Below are 23,796 nucleotides of genomic sequence, written 5' to 3'. Positions count from 1 at the left end.
GCCCCGCCCCGCGAACTGGTCCCCGCGCCGCGCGGGCGGGCAGACAGGTGGAGCGGAGCCGAGCAGCGCGCCGCGCTCCCACCTGCGCTCCGACCTGCGCTCCGACCTGCGCTCCGGGCCGCACCATGGGCAACAGCGCGGGCCGCGCGGACTTCGAGTGGGTCTACACCGACCAGCCGCACACGCAGCGGCGCAAAGAGATGCTCGGTGAGCGCGGCCCGGCCCCTGCCGCGGGTGGGAACAGCCCCGCGGGGCCGGGAGGTGCGGGCCAGCGCGGCCCCGGTGCCCCGCGGGCGCTCCTCGGCCCCTGCCTCAGGGCGGGTGGGAGCGCCCCTCCTCCTCCCCCCCCCCCCGGGGACCCGGCCCGCCCGCGCGGGTCTGACACTCCTCCGGCGCCTCTGCCTCGGCCCGGGGTCCAGGGGTCCAGGGGTCCAGGGGTCCAGGGGTCCAGCATCCGAGGACCCGAGCCCGGATCGCGCGCCTCGGGAGCACGTCTCAGCTGCTGCATCCCCGCGCCGGGACGGGAGCCAGTCGTGGGGCAGGGACGGGCGCGAGCTCGGGGCGCGGGGACGTGGCGGGGCAGGGTGTCCCCGGGGGCCCTCCGTGTGCGGGATGCGCTCGAAGGCAGGGCTCGCGGGGCGCCAGGGGCCGCTGAGCTCGGCCGGTCCGGGAGTTTTCGGGCAGGAGGAGCGCCTGGAGGGAAGCAAATGCGAAACGAGCAATATACTTAAAAAACAAAACAAACAAACAAAAACCCAAAAAAACAAACAACGAAGATATGCCAAAGGATCCCATTTGTCCGTACCGTCCTGTATTTTAACGGCCACCCCTCGCTGTCATTTAGTGTCCTGCGAAGTCATTTTTACCTACGTGGTGGCTGTCATTCAAGCCAGTGGCTCCTTTTAGACCTGGGATGTCCAGTCCCTTTGCTGGGGACGAGGGTAAAAGGGCTGGCGCCTCCAGAACGGTTTTTACTAGATGCCACCAAATCGCCCCGCAGCACCAGGCAGGCTTCCAGCAGGGCGGGCTCGCTACCCTCCCTCCTGAGAAATGGCCAGGCTATGATTTCCACACACCCTCACCTACACCTGGGGTTGGCAAACCTTTGGATCAGATTGACTAGGTGTCATGTACTATTCATTGTGTTTAATTTGCAGGTTTTGGATGATGGTTTCCAATGTTTAATTGGCCACTTTAATATTTCCTTTTTTTTCTCTTGGGTTGGTCTCTGGTTTGTTGATTGTTAGAGCTCTTTGTACAGGAGGCGTGTAACTCTTTGTCTTACGTGTTGCAAATATTTTTCCCCTTTATACCTTGTCCTTTGCTATCATAAAAGCTTTTTTTTTTTTACAGAAGCTTTTTTTTTAAAGATTTTATTTATTTATACATGAGAGACACACAGAGAGAGGCAGAGACACAGGCAGAGGGAGAAGCGGGCTCCCTGCTGGGAGCCCCATGTGGGGACTCGACCCTGGGATCACGCCCTGACCCAAAGGCAGACACTCAACTGCTGAGCCACCCAGGCGTGTCCCTGGAAGTTTTTTTTTTTTAAAGATTTTATTTATTTATTCATGAGAGACACAGAGAGAGAGGCAGAGACACAGGCAGAAGGAGAAGCAGGCTCCCTGCGAGGAGCCCAATGCGGGACTGGATCCCAGGACCCCCGGATCACACCCTGGGCCGAAGAGATGCTCAACCACTGAGCCACCCAGGGGCCCCGGAAGCTATTGTTTTTAAAGCATTCAAATAGATTGGCTTTTCTCTTTAGTTTTCCCTTTGGTGTCTTCCTGCCCCACTCCAAGACCGGGGAAATGTCCATCTTATTTTAAAGCTTTCAGACACCAGATGCAGTGAATGGTTAGTGCATGACTCTTCTCCACTGTGGTGCCTCCCTGGCTGGAGACCCCTGGGTGGGTTTGTGACTTTTGTGGTTTTCTGTCGTGAGGTGAACAATAACCCAGCACTGTTGTGGTCTGACCCGTGACAGCATCCTCTCCTATACCTGTGAACTTCTTGGGGTGGCTCAAAGGGGTCTTAGTGATCATCTGGTCCTGCTTCTCCCTAGAGGGCAGGTGTCTTGGCTGCTTTCCTCAGTGGGGCTGAGGCAGGGCTCCATTCCTTCCCCTCCCCTGACTGTCCCCTACCTTGCTCTTACAGGACTCACTGGGCACCTGGCCCCAGGTGGAGAAGGTAGGGAGACTTCTCCTGGCCCACAGAGCTCCTACAGGGGTCCAGACCCTCTGGGCTGCAGACTCACTTTCTGAATCTGCAAAATGGGCACAATCATCCTGTCTGGCAGAGAGGGTGCAACATGAAAAGAAGATCTTGGATGTTAAAAGGTGCTCAGTGCCGGTACCCGGCACCCCAGGACACGGAGAAAGATCTTTCTCTGAAGAAAGGAGACACGGGCCCTGAAACCAATAAAAGAAGCTTCCTGGACAGGGTGGCAGGGAAGGCTAGAAAACGTGGGGGAGAGGAGGTGATGTGGGCCAGGTTGGGGACGCACCATGATTCGGGGGCTGGCCCTCCAGGGAGCTGTGCTCATTCCCATTTTCCACTGGGTGCTGTGGATTCCTCTGTACACGTCTGGTTTTGAACTCTTGAGCTTGGAGTGTGCCATTTTCCCTTGCTCCCCAGCATTTGACAGCTCCTGCCCTGCCTGGATGTCCTTCCTGCTCTGCCCGGCTGGCTCTTTGTTTTTGAATATTATTTTATTGAAGTGTAATTGACATACAATATTATGGTAGTAAGTTTCAGGTGCAAGTGGAGTCACCAGTGGTCACCACACAGTCACTACGGTTTCGTTGACTACCGTCCCCTTGTGTTCATAACGTTCCCATCACCCACTTTCTAACCGGAAGTTTGTATTTCTTGATCCCCTTCACCCAGCCCTGCGTGCCCCTGCCCCTGCCCCCAGGCAGCCACCACCAGTCTGTACTTTGAGTCTGGATTTGGCTCGGTTTTGTCTTTTAGATTCCACCTGTAAGTGGAATCATGCAGGATTTGTCTGTGTCTGTCTGACTTACTTCACTTAGTGCAATATTCTCAGGGTCCATCCACCTTGTTACAAAATGTCACTTTCTTTTATGGCTGCGTAGTTTTTTTTTTTTAAGATTTTATTTATTTATTCATGAGAGACACAGGGAGAGAGAGAGAGAGAGAGAGAGAGGCAGAGACAGAGACACAAGCAGCCTCCGTGCAGGGAGCCCAACGCGGGACTCGACCCTAGGTCTCCAGGATCACACCCTGGGCCGAAGGCAGTGCTAAACCGCTGGGCCACCCGGGCTGCCCTGAGCAGTTCTTTTTTTTTTTTAAAGATTTTATTTATTTATTCATAGAGACACGGAGAGAGAGGCAGAGGCACAGGCAGAGGGAGAAGCAGGCTCCATGCAGGGAGCCTTACGCGGGACTCGATCCCAGGTCTCCGGGATCAGACCCCAGGCTGCAGGCAGCGCTAAACCGCTGTGCCACCAGGGCTGCCCTTTTTTTTTTTTTTTTAAAGATTTTTTTTATTTATTCATGATAGACAGAGAGAGAGAGAGAGAGAGAGAGGCAGAGACACAGGCAAAGGGAGGAGCAGTCTCCACACAGGGAGCCTGACGCGGGACTCGATCCCGGAACTTTAGGATCTGCCCTGGACCAAAGGCAGGCGCCAAACCGCTGAGGCACCCAGGGATCCCCACCTGGGCAGTTTTTGATCATACATGTGCCGCCTCTTCTTCATCCACTCATCCGTCAGTGGACACTTAGGTTGCTCCCATATCTTGGCCCTTGTACATAATGCTGCAGTGAACAGGGGGGTGCACCTATCTTTGCGAATCAGTGCTTTCGTTTTCTTTTTTTATGTTTATTTTTATTTTTTTGCTTTTGTTTTCTTTGAATAAATCCCGTGGGGTGGAATTGCTGGGTCATGATAGGGTAGTTTTAGTTTTTTAAGGAACCTCCATACTGTTTTCCAGAGTGGCTGTACCAGCTTACATTCCCACCAACAGTGCATGAGAGTTCCGCTTTCTCCACATCCTCGCCAACACCTGTTTCTTGTGTTGATTTTAACCATTCCGACAGGTGCAAGGTGATAATCACATTGTAGTTTTGGTTTGTATTTCCATGATGATGAGTGATGTTGAGCATCTTTTCTTTTTTTTTTTTTTTTTTTTTAATTTTTATTTATTTATGATAGTCATACAGAGAGAGAGAGAGAGAGGCAGAGACATAGGCAGAGGGAGAAGCAGGCTCCATGCACCGGGAGCCCGACGTGGGATTCGATCCCGGGTATCCAGGATCGCGCCCTGGGCCAAAGGCAGGCGCTAAACCGCTGCGCCACCCAGGGATCCCTGTTGAGCATCTTTTCATGTGCCAGTTGGTCATTTGTATGTCTTCTATGGAAAAATGCCTGTTCAGGTTTTAACCAAATTTTTGTTGGTTTGCTATGGAGTTCATGAGTTTTTAATATACTTTGGATACTAACCCTTCATAGGGTATGTGATTTGTAGATTGCTTCACCCATTCCATGGGCTGCCTTTTTGTTTTGTTGATGGTTTCCTTCGCTGTGCAAAAGTTTTTTAGCCTGATACAGCCCCATCTGTTTTATTTTTGTTTATGTTGCCTTTACTTTTGGTGTGAAATCCAGAAAAATCATTGCCAAGACCGATGTCAAGGAAAATCTTCAATCCATTTTGCGTGTATTTTTGTGCCTGGTGTAAGAAAGTGGTCCAGTCTCATTCTTCTGCATGTGGCTGTCCAGTTTTCCCAGCACCATTTACTAAAGAGACAGTCTTTTTTCCATTGCATATTCCTGCCTCCTTTGTTGTAAATCAATTGACCATATGCGTGTGGGTTTATTTCTGGGTTCTGTATTCTGTTCCATTCATCTCTGTGTTTATTTGTACGCAAACTTACACTGTTTTGATTACTGCAGCTTTTTTTTTTTTTAAGAATTTATTTATTTATTCATGAGACACACAGAGAAAGGCAGAGACACAGGCAGAGGGAGAAGCAGGCTCCCTGTGGGGAGCCTGATTCAGACCCCAGGATCCCGACCTAAGCTGAAGGCAGACACTCAACCACTGAGCCAAGCAGGCTCCCTGATTACTGCAGCTTCGTAGTATAGTTTGAAATCCAAGAGCCGTGATACATTTTTTTTTTCCCTCAAGATTGCTTTGGCTATTCATGGTCTTTTATGGTTCCACAGACATTTTAGAATTATTTGTTCTAGTTCTGTGAAAAATGCCATTGACATTTTGTTAGGGCTCTCTCTCCCATTTCCTGCAGGAAGGCACCCTGGCCGCCCTCCTGGACTTTGGCCTCCACTGGGTGAGGGCATTCCTCTGGGACTTCCTTCCATGGCTCCAACCCATCAAAGTTCTTATCTCTCTGGGGCTGGTTGCAGGGGTCTAGAGCTCGGCTGTGGAGCTCATCTCCTAGCAAGTGCCTTAATGCTCACTCATTAGCCGTGTGACACTGGGCAGGTCAATCATCAGATGAGCAAATTGAGGCTTGGTTGAGTTAAAAGGGGTTATTATTCCTTACAGAGTTGTGTGGATTAAATGAGGTGATGTTAAGTGCTTAGCCTCTCACACAATAAATGTTACAATAAACGTGAGCTACGATGATAAATATTACCTCTAGCAGGTAGTCCCGAGTTCTCCCCAAGGACAGGGAATGCCTCTCCGCCTCTCCGGCTGCTTGTGCTTGAGGATGTGCTCAGGGCCCCACCTAGGTGGCTGCTGGAGCTCCTGCCAAGCCTCTGGGGGCCAGTGGATGCTCAATAAAGATCCTAATCTGGGAGGAAGTCAGAACCCAGGAAGCCCTTGCACAGGGCTGGCTGCAGTTGCTCTGGGGGCAGAACCAAAGTCCATCTCCAGCTCCTGCCTAAATGGAGACGTGCTCCCCAGGGCCCAGGGTCCCGAGTAAATGGAGACCCACGCAAACCCCTAAGAGCCGTGTCTGCCAGGCCGAGGCTGAGCCTCCCTGTCCTTTGAAGGCAAGAGCTACGAGGACTGTGATCCCATGGCAGGGCAGGGCAGGGCCCAAGCCAGGCGTGGCAGTGGAAAGAAGCAGGCTTTGGGTTTGTCTTTAAAAACAAATAGCTTTGTGATTTTTTTTCCCCCTTATGAAAACAGGGCACACACATGGTAAAACAAAACAAAACACACAAAAATTCAAATAATCAAAGGAAAACAAAAGAGGAAACAAGGAAGTAAGACTCTTGGCAATTGTTGGATTATTTGCTTAGGAAAGGCCCCTGCTGGGGCTTTCTCAGGGGCAAGCGGTCAAATCCAGAACCGAACTGGCTGAGGCTCTCAGGGGGATTTGTGAACTCGCCCCACCCAGCCACAGGGATGCTGGCCCCAGGGGAGCAGGCAGGCTGGGGCCTTTCTCTCTGTGCCCCTGGTCCCTGCCACCACTGGTTCGTGGCCTCCTCCCTGCCGGGCAGGCTGCACCAGTGCGGGCTTGTGTCCACCCGACTGACAATCCACAGGAGGAAGAGAGCCGCCTCCCTCGCCTCCTGACCCCGGGAGCATGACCTCCCCTTGAGCCACTAATCTCTGGCTGGAGCTGTGAGTCCTATGGCTGGTCAGAGGACGGGGGGCTGCGGTGGGCAAACCTCCCAGTGTCACGTGGTCAGGGCACAGAGGAGTGGCTCTCCAAGAAAAGGAAGGGGTGCCGTGACCCTGAGTGTGTGGGGAGGGATGGCTGTACGGTGCCCAGTGGCACAGACCGCAGGTGATCACTGAGGGGTTACTCCTGGACCCTCTTTGACCTGCTTGTGTCCCCTTCTGCTGAAATCCTCCAAAGGCTTCCCTTTCTAAAAAAAAAAAAAAAAAATCTCACCTCTGCCCTGACCTCTGGGGCACCCCCATCTCTGGCCCCCACCCTTTCTCCCCACCTTTTGTTCTCTAGCCACTTTGTGAAAGGCACCCCATCTGCCCAGTCCCCTCTACATGGCTTTTGCAAATGCTGTTCCCTCTGCTGGAATTCTTTTCCCCTATTCTTCAGGTACCAACTCTATGTATCCTCCAGGTTCTGCCTAAATGTCCTTTTAGGAACACTCTCTAACAACACACACCCGGTATTATGCTGCTACTCTCTGGAGGGAACACCCCCCCCCTCCAATTTGCAAACTGGCATTTGGCAATTTCTGCAAATCTACCGTGGCCGATTTCAAGCTACCAACATGCATCGCCGAGCACGGATTTGGGAAGGGAGGAGTGCGGGCGGGTGGCCTGCCGTGCTCCCCGCCAGCTCCCAGCTCCAGGGTCCTCCCTCACCCCCCTGCAGGGTGCTTTTGCCTCCTAGCCCTGGCCTCTGTGCACCTGCGGGCACCTGTGGGGTGACTGCGTTTGGTCTCCCATGTCCCATCCAGCACGCGCCCCTTGCCCCCCAGCTCGACTCTGAGCCTCCTGAGGGCGGGGGCTCTCACCTCGTGCCGCGGCTCCCCTGGCCCGCGCTCCCCAGACTGGCCGGCGACAGGTGCACGCGCCTTTGGCGCGGCTTGTGCAAAGGCTGCCAGGAGGCCGGGCTCCCTCGTCCAGCACCCTAGCACCCAGCACCCCAGCACCCCAGACCCCTCAGCCCCGGCCTTCCCATGGGGCTCCTCCTCGCCAGCCAGGGAGCGGAGTCAACCCCACCGAACCCGCATTTCCAAGCTGCTGGGTGAGGCTGAGGATGCTTCCTCGATCTCCGGGTGACCTGTCCCCTCCTGCCCGGGCTCCTCCTCCCAGCCCAGCAGCCCTGGCTCGGACCCTGGCTCGCGCCCTTGCCCCGCCCCTGTCCCCCCAACCCTCCCCCGCCTGGTGAGGTGCTCCCGGGTCCCCCAGAGGGCCTCCTGCCCTCCCGCGTGTGGCCTTGGTGCAACCCGAGTCCCTGTCCCTGCACGCGGCGCCTGCGCAGCTGCAGCTCTGCAGCCCGCCCCCCCCCCCCCCCCCCCCCCCCCCCCGCTTGGTTAATTTGTACCAGCTTTTATGAGGCATGATTTACATGCCCTAAAGTCCCTCATCTGGAAGGCACGGGCCAGTGACTAGGGGGAAGCCATAATGCAGTTCTGGAGTATCTTCATCGCCCGGAAGACCCCTGTGAACACATGCAGTCACCCCAACCCCGCCGCCCGGGTTCTCACACCCAGACCCCCCATCCTTCGGGTTTCGGCTCTGATGTTGCAGACGTGTGTCTCTCTCCTGGGCCGCCGGCGGGCGGGGGGAGGTGGGGGGAGACACGCTGTGTTGGCACCCCAGGAGGGGACCCCCCCCCCCCCCCCCCCCCGCCGTGCAGCCTGGGAACCCCTCCCTCCTCTGCGACTGGGGCCTGGCTGCCAGAGGTTCTCAGCAAATATTTGTCGCTGAACAAAAAGCAGGTTTAGTGAGAGGTGGTGAGGAGGCGGGTAGAGTGGCTTCCGACGGCACTTTGGGCCACTTTCCAAGTGTTCTGCCTCGAACTGGGTACCCCCCCCGCCCCCCCCCCCCCCCCCGCCCCCGTGCCTCCCACTGACCAGTCGGGGTTAGGCAAAGGAAGCAGGTGGGGGGTGGGGGCGCTGCGCAAGGGAAGGCCGCTGAGCTGGGCAGGGCTGCAAGCAAGCCCTTTAGGAAGGAGGGGATTAAGAGGCTTTAGGTGCCTTTGTTGGGAGAGTCGTCAGTTTACTCAACAGTGGGTGGGGAATGTGAGGGAAGGAGCCCAGGATGCAGGTGGGCAGCTGCTGTGTGCGATGGAATGTTCTGGATGGGAGCACACAGGTGATGAGCAGCAATGACAAGGACCTCCCCATAGCTATCTAGGCTGTCACACGATGACATTTGGCCTCTTTGGAGAGGTGGTAGGAGGATGCAGTCCCAGCTGGTGCCAGGCCCGGGGGCACGGAAGGGTCCAGCGTGTTGGTGGAAAGAAGCCCCGTGTGGTCCCGGGGCCCCCAGCCAGAGTCCCGCGGTTGGCAGGGGAGGGCAGAAGGCCTGCCTCTGGGACGAGCAGCCCGGTGCTCGGCCTTGGGGCCCCCTTGGCTGCCTGTGGGAGGCAAGGGCCCAGCAGCCTCCCTGGCCAGCTGCCTGCTTCGGCCTTCCCTCCCCCTGGCGGCTGTCAGAGTTTGGGGATGCCCCGGTATCCATGGGGAGTCTGTTCCCAGGACGGGGGTGCGGGCACTGGGGGTCCAGGGCCCACCGTCCTGCTCTGCGCCCTGCCTCCTATGAGCAGGTCTGTCGTGGGTGGATCCCCGTGATGCATGGAAGTGAACAGCTCTGCGAGCGGAGCCTCCCCACGCCCGGGGCCCCGGGGCACCTCCACCTGCCCACAGCCCGAGGGCCCTCAGAACCAACACCTTCCAGGGTGAGGACGAGAAGCGGGCCAGAGAGGGCCGGGACGTGCCCGAGGGCACCCCGCAGCGGGGCTGGGCGGGGCTGCGAGCAGGGCTCCGGTCCGGACCCAGGATTTTCTCTGGGTGCCTTGCCCTGGTGACCCCCTGGCTCGGCCGGGAGCGGCTCCCCTGGGGCCTGCTTTCCGGGCTCTGGGCGGGTGTGTGTGTGTGTGTGTGTGTGTGTGTGTGTGTGTCTCACCTCGTGGTAGCAATCCCCCTCCCGGGCAGGGTGGCGACAGCTGAGTGACAGCGTGTCAGACCCACGCGGAGCGCCCATGGCCTGCGCAGCCCTCACCGGGCCTGGCGCCGGGTTCCCGAGGTTGGCCTCGCCCTGCTGCCGCGGGCTCCTCCCGGGCCTCCCCGGACCTCAGACCCTCCTTGCGCGGCAGGGCCTGGGCAGCGCCACGTCCACCGATGGCTGGTGGTGGCAGTGCATTGCCACGGCCGGGGGGACGCTTGCACGGCTCTGTCTCTGGTCCCAGGTGGCCGTCCTGCTGGGCTCTTCGCTGCGTGTCCTGGCCCAGCTACTGCGTCCCTGAGCCGGGGGCCTGAAGCGGCCCGGCACCCCCAGCATCAGCCGGGGACCCCGCAGCGGGGCCGGGCTTGGGTGTCCAGCCGGGGCCGGGGCTCCTCGGGGGGCTCCCGGGGAGTGTGTGGTCCTCTCCCTCCTCTTCGGGGATCCCCGTCTCTGGGGCCCAGAGAAGCCGGGCCGGGAGCCGTGGGTTTGTCGGGTCAGCACCCCGTTGCCCGCCCCAGGGCCCCTGGCCCAGCATCTCTGTCCTGTCCTCTGCCATCCCTGGTGCCTTCCTCTTTCCCGTCTTACCACTGCCCTCCCCCGTGCCCGCACTCAGCCTGCCCCCCACCTCCTGCCCCCCGCTGCCCCCTGGCACTGGCTGTGCTGGAACCGCCCCTGTCAGGCCCTCATGACCTTGCCAAGTCCAGTGGGGCCCCTGCCTGGTCTTCCTGTCCCTGACCCTCCTGGGCCCCAGCAGCTAGACACCTCGAGCCCTCGGCTGCTGTTCCCTGTCCCTGCTGTGCCTAGTGGCCTCCGCTTCTGGACTGAGTGGCCGGCGGTCCCCAGAGCATCTCCCCTGGGACGTCCCCCAGGCCTCCCCCCTCCCCTGGAACCAAGAAGCTCTGGAACTGAAAAGTTAGACATTTATTGTTTTCCTTGAGTGGGGATTGACTTTTCTCCCAGTGGGCAGGCCCAGAGTGGCTCCTCTCCTAAGACGGGGCGTCCCTGGGGAGTTTGGGAACAAGATGGATGAGGCCTGCCCCCATACCCCCTCCCAGGTAGGGCCACACAGTGCCCGTCCCTGCTCCCAGGCTCTGGTCCCTGAAGGCCCGGGGTGTTCGGTGAGGCCTGCCAGCCGTGCCACCTCCGGAATCTGCGGGGCTCCCAGCTCCTGGGCACCATCTCTGGGCCCTTCTAGTGTCCTGCCCCTCATCCGCTTTCAGCCAAGGGCCCTGGGCTCTGCCTCCTGCCCCCCCTCCCCCGCCGCCCCCAGGCCACTGGGCCCTCCCCCCTGCTCCGTGGCCCAAGAAGTGCCACACGCAGCGTGGAGGTGAGCTGGGGCGAATGTGCCTGGTCCGCTGGGAGCCATCCCCCCTGCGCCGCCTGCAGTCCGGCTTGGACACGGGCCCCGTTTTTCACTGCTGCCAGCAGGATGGCTGGGCCCAGTGACCCTTGCGGCCTGTGCTCGCAGGTCAAAGCAGGCCGGGCCAGATGGGCCTCACGGGTAGCACCCAGCGCCCCGAAGATCAGGAGTAGGAGGTCCTCACCCCTCCCGGCTAACCAGGAGTAAAACAGCTCGCAGGGCCCAGAGCCATGGTCCCAGCCTCGCCGAAGCCCAGAGGGGCAGGCGGGACCGTCATCCCCATCTCTCAAGGTGGAGACAAGGGTGGGAGGCCGTGTGGCCACCCGAGCTGGGAAACTGTTAGGAAAAGGAAGAAGGTGCAGCCGGGGTGGGGCCTCGGCTGGGGGGTCCCCCTTTGCTCTCCACAGGTAGGACTTACTATCTTGGGTTGACAGATGGGACGCCTGGGGCCCATCATCCAAGGTCATAGCTTCCTCCGAGGCACACGGGGGTGGCCTGTTTGCATCCCAGAGCTGGGGTCCCACTGCCTCAGAGCTTGCCTGGCTGCTCACCTGTTGCAGGTGTGGCCTGCCCCGCCCTCCCGCCCCAGCCATGGCCTCCTTCCAAGGGGAAGCATGGGAACCAGCCCTGCAGAAGCGGGTGACCTCCAGCTCCCCGGGTCTTCCTCTAGGTGTGCCTCGGCAGGTGAGGGCCAGGCTCCTGGGTGCCCCAGGGGAAGGCTGAAGCCCAGGGGCTGCCCCTGATGAGAGGGAGGCTGGTGGACCCATGGTCCCAACTGTGACCTGTGGTCCCAACTTGACACCCAGGTGTGCAAAGGTCAGGGGGCCCGTGTACACGGTTTCCCTGGCCCTGGGCTGTGGGTGAGCGCATTCCTGATGTGCAAGGTGGCCAGCGCTTCCTTGTCGCCTTGGCCATCGTGAAGTCATTCTTCTGCTCCACTTCACCCTGGCTGCTGGATTCCCACCTCCCCGGCCCCCCAGGTCCCCTGCTGGAAGCACCTCTCTTCCCAGGCAATACGGGCCTACTTTCTGAAGTGTCCCCTCTCACTCAGACCCCCGTTTTGGGGAAGGAACAAGATGGGATGAGGCCTGCCCCCATACCCCCTCCCAAGTGGGGCCCACACGGTGCCCGTCCCTGCTCCCAGGCTCTGGTCCTTTTGTCTCTTGCCCCACCTGGTGGGATGACACTAGGTAGGTGCCGTGCTGGTGGGCCGTGGGGGCCCTTGGGGACAGGGCGGGCTGTGAGTGGCCCTGGGCCCTGGGCCGGGTACTGGAGTCCTCACGGTTCCCGCATCCCCTGCTCAGCTGCCCTGAGTGTCCTTGGGCTGTGGGGACAGACGGCCATAAACTGGGGGGCTTCGAACCACACACACATATCTTCTTACAGTTCTGGAGGTGGAAGTGTGACTTGGGGTTTCACTGGGGCTGAAGTCAGGGTGTTGCAGGGCCATGCTCCTGGGCTTAGGGGAGGATTTTTTGTTTTTGAAGATTTTATTTATTCATAAATAAAAGACGCACAGAGAGACACACAGAGAGAGGCAGAGATGCAGGCAGAGGGAGAAGCAGGCTCCCTGCGGGGAGCCTGATGTGGGACTTGATCCTGGGACCCTGGGATCACGACCTGAGCCGAAGGCAGATGCTCAACCACTGAGCCACCCAGGGGTCCTGGAGGATCTGTTTCCAGGCCTTTCCAGCTTTGCAGGCACCTGCAGTCCTGGGCTTGTGGCCCCTCCTCCACCTCCACCTCCACCTCCACCTCCACCTTCTGGGGCCCCAGGGCCCCCTCTCCTGCCCGTGGTTCACCGTGACACTGGGCCACCTGGATAATCTAGGCCATCCTCCCGGCGTGAGGTCAGCCGCGAGCACCCCGGCTGCCCTGTGCGGCCTTGGTTCCCACTGCCTCAGAGCCTCCTTGGTTATGGGGTTGGGACGTGCACGTCTTTGGGGGCACCGTTATCCGGCCCGCCCCCTGCCGTATCTCTCCCCACTCTGTGAACAGGCTCTCCTGGCTCCACGTGGCACCCCGAGTGTTCCAGGCCTCCCACGGTGGGAGGTGACTGTGCGGCAGCCAGGTCCCGTCCCGTGATGCGGGCACCCCGCCAGCGGCCACTGTGCAACATGGCAGGCCCGGGGGCGAGCCGATCGCCTGGTGCTGTCCCCTTGCTGTCCCCGGGGCCTGTTGACACAGCTGCCGCGTCCCGGGTCCTGCCTCTTCTCGCCGTCATCCCGCAGCCGCCGCCGGCCTGTCCCGGGCCTTGCCTGTCGGGCCTGCCGGTGACCCTGGCCGTGGTTTGGACGCCGAGGCTCGCGGCTGAGCTGACCGGGGGTTTACTTAGACTTTTCTCTTTTGTTTTTGACTTTTTTCTTAACTGTGGTAAAATACACAACATACAGCTCACACTGGGACTGCGTGAAGTGTCCGATTTGATGGCATTCACAGCGTCGCGCACTGTGGCTATTTTTCTTAAAAAAATTTTTTTTTTAAGTTTTTATGTATTGGGGTGGCCAGGTGGCTCAGTTGGTTGAGCATCTGCCCTCGGCTCAGGGCGTGATCCTGGGGTCCTGGGATGGAGCCCTGCATTGGGGTCCCTGCTCTGCAGGGATCCTATTTCTCCCCTTCCCTCTGCCTGCAGCTTCCCCTGCTCGTGCTCCCTCTCTGTCAAATAAATAAAATCTTTAAAAAAATTTTATTTATTTATTTATTCATGAGACACAGAGACAGGCAGAGACACAGGCAGAGGGAGAAGCAGGCTCCCTGCAGGGAGCCTGATGAAGGACTCGATCCCAGGACCCCAAGATCACGACCTGAACTGGAGGCAGATGTTTGACCGACTGAGCCACCTGGGCGCCCCTGTTTGTGGCTGTTTCTAAAACCTTCTCAGGGCTCCAAATAGACCCGTTCCCAGCCCCCCCCGCTGACCCCTCTTTTCCATCTCTGTGAACCCCCTGCTCCCCACACCTCATCCAGCGCCGTCCTACACCGCGTGGCCTTCGCTGCTGGCTTCTTTCACTTGGTGTCGTGTCTTCAAGGCCCATCCGTGTGTAGCCTGTGTCAGCACCTCCTTCCTTCTAAACAAATGGTTTCTGGGAGCCGGTCGTTTACTTGAGAGTCGGTTTCAGGCAGCAGGAGTAGGGTGTCGGCATTGTGAAACAGGGACGGTGGAAAATTCAATGTAGAAATGTTTTTTATTGAGGTGTAATTATATAGAATGTGGTCTTAGTTTCGGGTGCATGACTCGGTCTGTATTGCAACATGATCGCCGCCGTAATTCTACTGAGCGTCCATCACCGTACATAGTTATAAAAACTTCCGTTCTTGAGTTCTTGGATGAGAAAACTTTTTTTTTAAAGATTTTATTTATTTATTCATGAGAGATACACACAGAGAGGCAGAGACACAGGCAGAGGAGAAGCAGGCTCCATGCGGGGAGCCTGATGTGGGACTTGATCCCAGGACCCTGGGATCATGACCTGAGCCCAAGGCCACCCAGGTGCCCTGGATGAAAAACTTTTTTTTTTTAAGGATTTTATTATTTTATTTACTCATGAGAGACACAGGGTGAGCGAGAGAGAGGCAGAAGGAGAAGCAGGCTCCATGCAGGGAGCCCGACACGGGACTCGATCCCGGGTCTCCAGGACTGGCCCTGGGCTGCAGGCGGCGCTAAACTGCTGTGCCACCGGGGCTGCCCGGATGAAAAACTTCTTGATGAGAACTTTTAAGATCTACTTTTTAATTTTTTTAAAGCTTTATTTATTCATGAGAGACACACACAGAGAGAGAGAGAGAGAGGCAGAGACACAGGCAGAGGGAGAAGCAGGCTCCATGCAGGTAGCCCGACGTGGGACTCGATCCCGGGTCCCCAGGATCAGGCCTTGGGCTGAAGGTGGCGCTAAACTGCTGAGCCACCGGGGCTGCCCAAGATCTACTTTTTAAAAAAAAAGTTTATTTACTTAGAGCAAGAGAGCGAGTGTGCATGCACAAGAGTGGGGGGATGGGCAGAGGAAGAGAGAACATCAAGCAGACGCCCCACTGAACGTGGAGCCCAACGTGAGGCTCGATCTCACGACCCGAGATCGTGACCTGAGCTGAAACCAAGAGTCACTCAACCAGCTGAGCCACCGCGCGTCCCCAACATAGTATTTGTAACTGTAGTCATCGTGCTGTACGTTACCCCCCGGGACTTCATTATGTTTTGGCTGGAAGTTTTGTTCTTTTTTGTGGTTGAATCCGATTCTGTTGTGTGGACAGAGCACGTTTCGGTTATCTGGTCACCTGTGGATGGACACTGGGGTTGGTTTCAGCTTTTGGCCGCTGCAAACAACCTGACGAACCCTGGGGTACAAGGATCTGTGTGTGTCCCCGATGTAAAGTCCTTTGGGTGCACACCTAGAGGTGAAGTTGCTGGGGCGTATGGGATTCTACATCTAACCTTTCGAGGAGCGGCCAAGTGGTCTCCCGCTTGGTCTCTCTCCTGCATCCCCGCCCGCCGCGTCCAGAGGGCTCCAGTGTCTCCGGAGCCTCGCCCACACTTGCTGCTGATGTTGAACCTGCCCATCCTGGTGGGGTGAAGCGGCATCTCATTTGTGGCTTTAGCTTGCATTTCCCTGGTGACTAATGATGTTGGCATCTTTTCACGTGCTTCGTGGCCAGTTGCACGTCTTGGGACACACGTCTATTCAAGTCCTCTGCCCATTTACTTGGGTTGTTCATCGTCTTTGTTGTCGAGTCGTAGGGAATCTCTGTGTATTCTGGATGTTAAACCCGCACCCGCCCAGGGTGAGGACTTGAACCCGCTCTGAGCTGCTCCTCCCAGGCCCCTGTGCTCCCCGGTGAGTGGGGCTGAGGACTGTCCCCCGGGCCGTGGCTTCCTTGGTTCTCTGCTCGTGCTGTGACCACCGTCCTGGTGGGGTCCCTGGCCGAGCCGCAGGGAGAGGGCCTCCGGGACCCAAGGGCCCGGGTGGCTTTGTCAGCTTGGAGGCCCGGGGGCTGGCGCTGTCCCAGGCCGGAGGTGGCCCCTGTGTGCAGGAGGAGGGCAGCTGCCGGGGGAGCCCCGGTCCTGTCCGCCGGCCTGGCTGCTGGGGATTCCGACCCCACGTCCGCCACCCGCAGGCTGTCCTTAGGGCCGTGGAGAGCCGCTGCTCGCTGGGGCAGAGCCCCAACCACCGGGGCTGCCAGATGAGGCGAAGGCTTGGGGGCGCTGGTGGGGGATTCTGCTGGCTTCCGGGCAGAGGCGGCCGGCGGTTCTGGGACTTGAGAGCCCCAGCTCGCCGCGGCATCTCCAGCAGACGTGGGCTCTGCCGTCCCGGAGCTAGGATCCTTCATGGGGACAGGTACTCCGCGGAGCACATGGCACCCCTGCCATCACACACCGGGACACCGACCAACCCCAAGATGGGCTTGTGCGGTGGCAGCTCAGGCAGGAGGATTTTGAGCCTGAGTCTCCCTTCCAGACTCCCGTTGCCCCTGTTGTGTGTTTCTCCTTGCATACTCCCAGGGACAGTCGGCTCACTACCTCTGAAGCAGCCTGTTCCATTGCCGGCTGGCTCTGACAAAGTTTTGTGGGCTGGGAGGAGGGCGGAGGGCCCTGGCTGTGGGGACCTTGGGCAGCTGAGCCGAGCTGTCACATCCTTCCCTTCTGAGCACAAAGGGGAAGTGACTTCCTGGGTCAGCTGGAGGAAAGGGCCGGGCAGGATCTGCCCTTGGCCTGGCCGGTTCCGGGCCCTGTCAGTGGAGGGTGGAGGCTGCCCGAGGCTGCCCGGCCGCTCTGTGGGCGGGAGCGGGGAAGACGCTGGCGACCAGCACTGGCTTTCCCGAGGGTGCCCGGGTAAGCCCCGGGGACGTGGGCCCGGTTTCCAGGTCTGTGCCTCACGCACGGCTCTGCCTCTGAGGGCCTGGGAACCGGGGGGCAGGTGCCGCCCTGAGCGCGTGAGCACCCCTGGCCCGTCCATCCCCAGCCCTGGACACAGCACCGGACTCCTGACCCCCCTCCCACCGAGCTTTCTGGACGGCACCGCCGTCCTGGCCAGGGGCACCCCCGTACCCCACTCTTGTGCTCTCCCTGCGGGGTCTGGCCTGGCTGCTTTCTGGCCGGAAGGCCGTCCCCTGCTTGGCCCACCCCCACCATCATTGTCTTTTTCTTTCCTGTAGAATAAAGTACAGAAAAGTACAAAAGATCCTGTAACGAGCACCCCCCACCCCCCAAAATAAACGCATTCAACATTTTATCGAGCTTCCTTAGGGCTGGGCTAGGAGCGGGAACCCTGGCGACAGAGCCGGGCCCCCCGCCGCCCCCCCCCCCCCCCCCCCCCGGCCCCAGGGCGCTTACCCTGCGGTCTAGGCCGCTGCTGGGCTTCGGGCCTTAGTGTCTGTGACCCGCGGTGACACCCGCTCTTTCTTCAGGCGGGTGGCGAGGACCGCCTCCCGCCCCCCCTTTCCGGGGGCAAGGCTGTCCCTAGGCCCCCGGGGCCCTGGTGTCACGGCGGGGCTCGGGGGCTGGTGCGGGGCGCGGGGGCGCGGGGGGGCGGGGGGCCCGGCCTCACGGTCTGTCCTCGTGCCCCGCAGCCAAGTACCCGGCCATCAAGGCGCTGATGCGGCCCGACCCGCGGCTCAAGTGGACGGTGCTGGCGCTCGTGCTGGCGCAGCTGCTGGCCTGCCGCCTGGCGCGGGAGCTGCCGTGGCGCTGGCTGCTCTTCTGGGCCTACGCCTTCGGCGGCTGCGTCAACCACTCGCTGACGCTGGCCATCCACGACATCTCGCACAACGCCGCCTTCGGGTCGGGCCGCGCGGCGCACAACCGCTGGCTCGCCGTGTTCGCCAACCTGCCGGTGGGCCTGCCCTACGCCGCCTCCTTCAAGAAGTACCACGTGGACCACCACCGCTACCTGGGCGGCGACGGGCTGGACGTGGACGTGCCCACGCGCCTGGAGGGCCGGCTCTTCTGCACGCCGGCGCGCAAGCTGCTCTGGCTGGCGCTGCAGCCGCTCTTCTACTCGCTGCGGCCGCTCTGCGTGCACCCCAAGGCCCTGACCCGCATGGAGGTGCTCAACGCGCTGGTGCAGCTGGCCGCCGACGCCGCCCTCTTCGCCCTGTGGGGGCTCAAGCCCGTGGCCTACCTGCTGGCCAGCTCCCTGCTCGGCCTGGGCCTGCACCCCATCTCCGGGCACTTCGTGGCCGAGCACTACATGTTCCTCAAGGGCCACGAGACCTACTCCTACTACGGGCCCCTCAACTGGATCACCTTCAACGTGGGCTACCACGTGGAGCACCACGACTTTCCCAGCATCCCCGGCTGCAACCTGCCCCAGGTAGGCGGCGCCCGGGCGCGGGGCCACCCCCAGCCCAGCGGCCTCGCCCCCTCAGCCGCGGTCCCGCCGCGAGCGCCCGGCTGCAGGGGGAGGCGGGGGCAGCGGGGCGGGCAGGGGCTCGCGGCCGCTTTATGGTCAAGGGCACCTGGTGGACCGAGAACCAGTCGGAACCCAGCTGCGACATTAACGCTCTGCGGGCTGACGTCCTTGGGCAAACCGCTTGCCCTCTCTGTGCCTCGGCTTCCCCCTCCTTAAGCTGGGGTGGCACAGCCTTGGGGCTTGCGAAGGGCCTCCCCTCCCCGGCTCCTGCCTCCCCTGTCCCTGCTCATCTCGTCACTGCCCCGTGACCCTCGAGGGCCCCCTCATGGCACAGAGAGGACAGGGTGGGCCTCGCCCTATGTGACCAAGGGGCTTGGCCTGAGCTGCCCCCCACCCTGGGGAATTTCTGAAGGTGGGAGGAGGGAGGGGGGAGGAAGAGAAGAGGAGGAGGAGGAGCTCTGGCCGGTGCTGGTGGGTTAGAACGAGCGGAGGGGACCCCAGGCACGGGCTGGCTGGAGGGGGCATGGGGGGGGGGTGTCGGAGTGTGCGTGCCTGCCCTGTGTGCAGGTGTGAGTGCTCGAGTGCACACCTGTGTGCAGATGCTTGCATGGGTGCCTGAGTGTGCCGGTGCTGGTTGCTGGCCCGTGTCCAGCCCTGGCCGTGCAGCCCCCGCGCCGTCCCCTGCCCAAGCTGCTGATGTCCTGCGGGGTGCCGGCGCCTTCTCAGCCCCACCGCGGCCCAGCCCCCCATTATCCACACTTCACAGAGCTCAGACAGGGGGCGTCCCTGCCTCAGGAAGTAGCAGAGCCAGAGTCTGGACCCCAGGCCACGGAAACTCCTGTCGTTAGCTGGGAGCCTGTCCTGACCTCCCCCAGGCTGTTACAGGCTCCCCGCCCCCGCCCCCGCCCCCGCAGGTGGGCTGGTCACCTGCTATAAAGCGGCTGTCCTGGGCCTTCCCTGGGGGGAGAGAAGGGCGTCCCCAGCAGTCAGGTTGTATCCGTGCAGGCGCTGAGGCTGGGAGTGCTTCCCGGAGGAGGTGGGCTGGGCGTGTGGGTGCAGAGGCTGCAGGAGGCTGGGGGTGTGTGTGCGTGACACACATTCGGGGAAATGGGAAGCACCGGGCCTGGGAGGAGGGCGGCGGGGTGGGGCCTGGTGGGATCTGAGGCCAGAGGGGCTGGGGCGCAGGAGAGGGTGTGGGACGCTGCGTGACCAGCTCGGGCGGGCCCGTGGCTCAGCGGAACCCACGCCGGGCTGGGGCTCAGGAGTCCTCGGGTGCTCCCCCAGGATTCCCTCGGGGGAATGCAGGTCGGCCCACGGGGGGCTCCTGGATCAGACACTTGCACGGGCTCCAGAGGGGGAGGGTGCACTTTTAACCGCTCACCCCTGCGTGGGGCAGGGGGGCTCACAGCCTGTCGGGTGTCGCAGGCCAGCAGGCCCTCCACGTCGGGCAGCACCCAGCTGGACGTGGGAGCCCCGGGGGTGACGGGGTGTGTGTGCCTGTGTGCATGCTCACGTGCATGTGCGTGGGTGGGGGGCGGCGCGTGCCCGGGCCGCGGCCTCTGACCCTGCTCGCCCTCCCTGCAGGTGCGGAAGATTGCACCTGAGTACTACGACCACCTGCCCCAGCACCACTCGTGGGTGAAGGTGCTCTGGGATTTTGTGTTCGAGGACTCCCTGGGGCCCTACGCCAGGGTGAAGCGGGTTTGCAAGCTGGCCGAGGACGGACTGTGAGCCCCTGGTGCCCCGAGTGGACGGACCCCGCGGATCCCCGGCGGCCGGCTGCCCCGCCTCGCTCCTCTGCCGCCACCGAGCTGCTCATCACTGCCCACCCCACCCCCAGCCTAGGGCCCAGAACTGGTTTGGCCGCATTTGGTTCCCACACCCTGGCTGTGCCCGGTCTCCCAGAGCCCAGGACCACATCTGGCCTGGAGAGGCCTGGTCTGCACCTGCGCGGTCGACCCCCGGCCCGGCCCCCCTTTTCTGGGGCTCGGGGAGAGAGGCCTGGCCCTGGCCTGGGTGCTCTGTGCCCACAGTCTCCACGGAGCTGATTTTGCTGCTGTTCCCACGCCCTAAATTCAGTTCAGTGTTTGTTTCCACACCCGCAGATCAGATCATGCTTCCCAGCGGCGGTCAAGGCTCCAGCCTGGCCTCAGAAGGGGGCCCTGACTCCCCCTGACCCCGCAGGCCTCGGGGCCCTCCATGGCCACACCAGGTGGCCCTGAAGCCCCTCCTTAGCAGCCTTCCCTCTTCTCCGGCCTGGCCGAGTGCTGCAGACACTGCCCCCCTCAGCCGCACCCCTGCTCCTGCTCCACCTTGAGGCCTTGGCCTGAGGGGAGCCCTCCCGGAGCCCCGGAGGGTTCAGGTTGGACAGGATGGATCTGTCTCCCTGGCCAGCTCCTCCAGGACTTGAAGAAATCTTCAGGGACAGGTGCCGCAGGCCAGATGGATGGAGGGTAGACAGGTTGGCTGGACAGACAGGTGACTGCCTGAGTGAACTATAGCTCGGGGGAGGCAGGCTGGTGTCCTTGGTGAGGACCCTGTCCTGACGGGTGGGGGCACAGCTGAGACCTCGGGAAGTCTTGTCAGCCCCTTGGCCCCAGGGGGCTGGCGGCAGGAGCAGGAGGGGCACCTGGCCCGACCACGGTAGGTGTGGCCCTGAGGCTGGGGTGCATCCCCTGGACAGGTGCAGAGGGGCTGTGCTAGCGGCCGAGGAGAGGGAGGGCTGGAGGCAGGCCTGTGGCAGCCCCGGAGACCCGGCAGGTGCTGAGCAAGGACTTCCTGCCCAGGACTGGGAGTGGCCTCCTGTGGTGCCAGGCACCCCCATCCCCAGGGCCTGTGGGGTGAGGGAAGTGTGGCTTGGCCTGGGCAGGCCCCCCACCCCCACGCAAACAGGCTGGCCTGAGTCGGGGGCTCCAGGAGCACGGCTCCTGCAGGTCACCCACCTGTCCATCACCACCTGCCAGCTCCCCCCACCCCAGACCCTAGGCAGGATTCCCGGGGCCTATGGGGGCAAACGCAGTTGGAGAGAGCAGCTGCGGACCCTGCCGCCCTGGGATACAAGCGCTGCTGGATCTGGGGCGGCCACTCTGGGGTCCGGCCTCAGGCTGCTCACCCCCAACAGGCAGAACCATCCTGCTTCCGTCTTTACGGTTGTTAGGAGCACCTGAGCAGGTGGGGTGTCCAGAGCCGGACTGGAGAACAGCGGTCGCCTGTCATCAGCCAGACTGGGGGCCCTGCCTCCTCCCCTCCCCGAGGCCCTCCCAGGACGTGTGCACGCTGCTGAGTCCCTGGGGGATGGGAGGTGGCTCAGCATTGAGGCACAGAGCCAGCCCCTGATGCTCCAGGTGTGGGCAGGACCCAGGGCCCGTCTCCGGGGGAGGTTGTGGGGGTAGGCCCCCTCAGGCTCCCCCAGACCCCTCCGTCCCCCCAGGCTCACTCCCACCTTCCCGTTCAGCGCGGCCACCTGCCGAGGCCGCCTCCTTGTCCCTGCGGCTCCTGGCCAGCACGCTCGAGGGCCGTTACCCAAGGGAGCGTCCTCAGCCCGGAGGGCCCAGAGCCGTGAGAGAGGGAGCCGGAGCCCGGTGTGGACAGTAAGCGTTTATTACCACGTGGACACAGGCAGCGCAGTGCGTGGACAGATGCGCCACGCCGCTGGGGACGGCTCGCCACTGCCGGCCAGGCTGCTCACAGCATCACCTAGGAGAAAACTCGGAAACCATCTAATGAAGCGCGTGATTCGGGGAGTCCTCTATAAACCAAAAGAAATGTACACTTAAATAGGCAAATATAAAATACAAAAAAGGCGAGTAGACCTGGAGTTCTGTGTCAGGTAGAATCTAAAAAAATCCAGAAGTTGAACTTGTTTCCTCATTTTAATATTTCATCACAGGTTAAGACTTTGAAACGAAGCCCCTCCGGCTCCAGCGCGAGCTTGCGTGCGCCGTCCCCCGCCGTCGCGGGCCTGGCCTGGCGTCTCGGCGGCGGGGCCAGGCCGCTACGAGGTGCTGATCCCGCTCAGCTCCTGCCTGATGGCTGCGGGGCGGACAGGGAGGCTCAGGGCGGGCCTGCTGGTTCTCTGGCGCCCCGTCCCCGCGCCCCCGGGGGGGCCTCTGGGCTGTGCCCGGCCCCGTGTCCTGGGCGCCGCACCCAGGGGTCCCCAGGCAGCACAGCCCTGCGGGCGACCCGACCTGCCTGCCACCCCGAGCCGGTGGGGGCCTGTGAGCCGCTCGGGCAGGTGGCCCCTGGTTCCGGCAGCGGCAGCAGGTAGCGCCCGGCCTTGAGCAGGGGGACTGTCCTGGCAGCGCTGCCTCTCGTCTTCTCCCCGGCCCCCCCGACCCCACCCCTCTCCCCACACTTGGGGGAGAGCGTTTAGTACCACGTGGACACAGACACCGCAGTGCGGGGACAGATTTCACCATGACACTGGGGACAGACCCCCCTCGCCCCCGGGCCTGGAGCCAAAAGAGCCAAGTGCTGGGCACTCATCCAACCAGGGGATGCTCCTCGGAGCCCCGGCCCGTGCTGCCCCGGCCTCAGGGGAGGTCCACCCTCGAGGCAGCTTCCCCCCGGGCCTGGCCTGCGGCACCCGCCCCAGCCCCCCACCCCCCCCCACCCCCCTGCAGCCTCCAGCCTGGCTGTGCAACCCCGCTCTGGCGCCCACAGGCTCTGGCCCCGGGGCCAGCTGGCGGCCCCTCCCAGACGGGGCCCCCAGCAATAAAGCGGAGTTAATAGTTGGCCTGTGTCCTCTCTGGCTCCCAGCTGAGCCTCGCTCTTCATTCATTAACTCCTTATCTGCCCATCCCAGGCCTGCGGGGGGGACTGGACAAACAGGAACACCAGTTCTCGGCTGGGGCAAGGACAGGGCGCGGTGCTCACAGCTCGGGGCAGGGGGTTGGATCTCTGGCCCCACACGCAGGCTCCCATCCTGGCCTCCCCTCTCTCCAGCCGCCTGCCACCAGCACCCACCCCTTTCAGCTCATTGCCGGGGTCCCCTCTGCTGCCTCGGGGGCCAGGCCCAGGCTTGGTGGGGTGGGGGGCCCAAGCTGCGCCTCTCTGCTTGCTCCTGGGGCCAGCCGGCTCTGCCTGAACCTCTCCTCTTCCTCTGGCTTGGGACCTGAGCCAGTGTATCAAAGGCTCTGGCAGGAACCGGAAGGACGGATGTGATCCACTGCAAGGGCCCTGCCCTCGGGAGCCCGACACTCAACACTCGGAGCGGGAGACACATGCCTGCCCTCCCGGCCCAAGGCCAGGCCCGCTGGGAACTGTGTCAGACCCACAGGTCGTCCCGGAGCTTCTTGGTCTCCGTTACCCCCCCACCCCCACCCCCAGGAAGGCAGCAGCCGCCCTCCTAACCCAAACCCGGTGATCAAAGGTGGGAGACTCAGGGACGGCGGTCTGAGTGCACAGATGCTGAGGCAGCCAAGGATCACCGTTCAGGCTGCTTCACTGGTCTTGCTCAGGAACGCATCCTCGGATCACTCTCCCGGTCCACACTCACACATTCACCCCAGGGAGG

At 61.4% G+C, this 23,796-nt stretch overlaps 2 protein-coding genes across 5 annotated transcripts in view; one reads left to right on the top strand and one right to left on the bottom strand.

Moving 5' to 3' along the window:
* Positions 1–23: 23 nt before the first annotated feature.
* DEGS2 (delta 4-desaturase, sphingolipid 2) lies at positions 24–22,090 on the top strand. Its single transcript, XM_025444129.3, has 3 exons — positions 24–207; positions 17,500–18,242; positions 19,866–22,090. The coding sequence occupies exons 1-3, from the start codon at positions 126–128 to the stop codon at positions 20,010–20,012; spliced, it is 972 nt and encodes a 323-aa protein (XP_025299914.1). The 5' UTR covers positions 24–125; the 3' UTR covers positions 20,013–22,090.
* Positions 21,866–23,796, bottom strand: part of EVL (Enah/Vasp-like) — a 141,475-nt gene continuing 139,544 nt past the window's right edge. For all 4 annotated transcript variants that reach the window (XM_049113471.1, XM_025444125.3, XM_025444128.3 and 1 more), the window contains one exon: positions 21,866–22,313. In XM_049113471.1, coding sequence (XP_048969428.1) covers positions 22,276–22,313 — 38 coding nt within the window. In that variant the 3' untranslated portion in view covers positions 21,866–22,275. The remainder of the gene's footprint in view (positions 22,314–23,796) is intronic.

The sequence above is a fragment of the Canis lupus genome, chromosome 8 (assembly GCF_003254725.2).
Source record: "Canis lupus dingo isolate Sandy chromosome 8, ASM325472v2, whole genome shotgun sequence".
NCBI classification, from domain to species: domain Eukaryota; kingdom Metazoa; phylum Chordata; class Mammalia; order Carnivora; family Canidae; genus Canis; species Canis lupus.
Note: the sequence above shows the minus strand (reverse complement) of the source record. Positions and strands in the feature narration are given on the sequence as shown.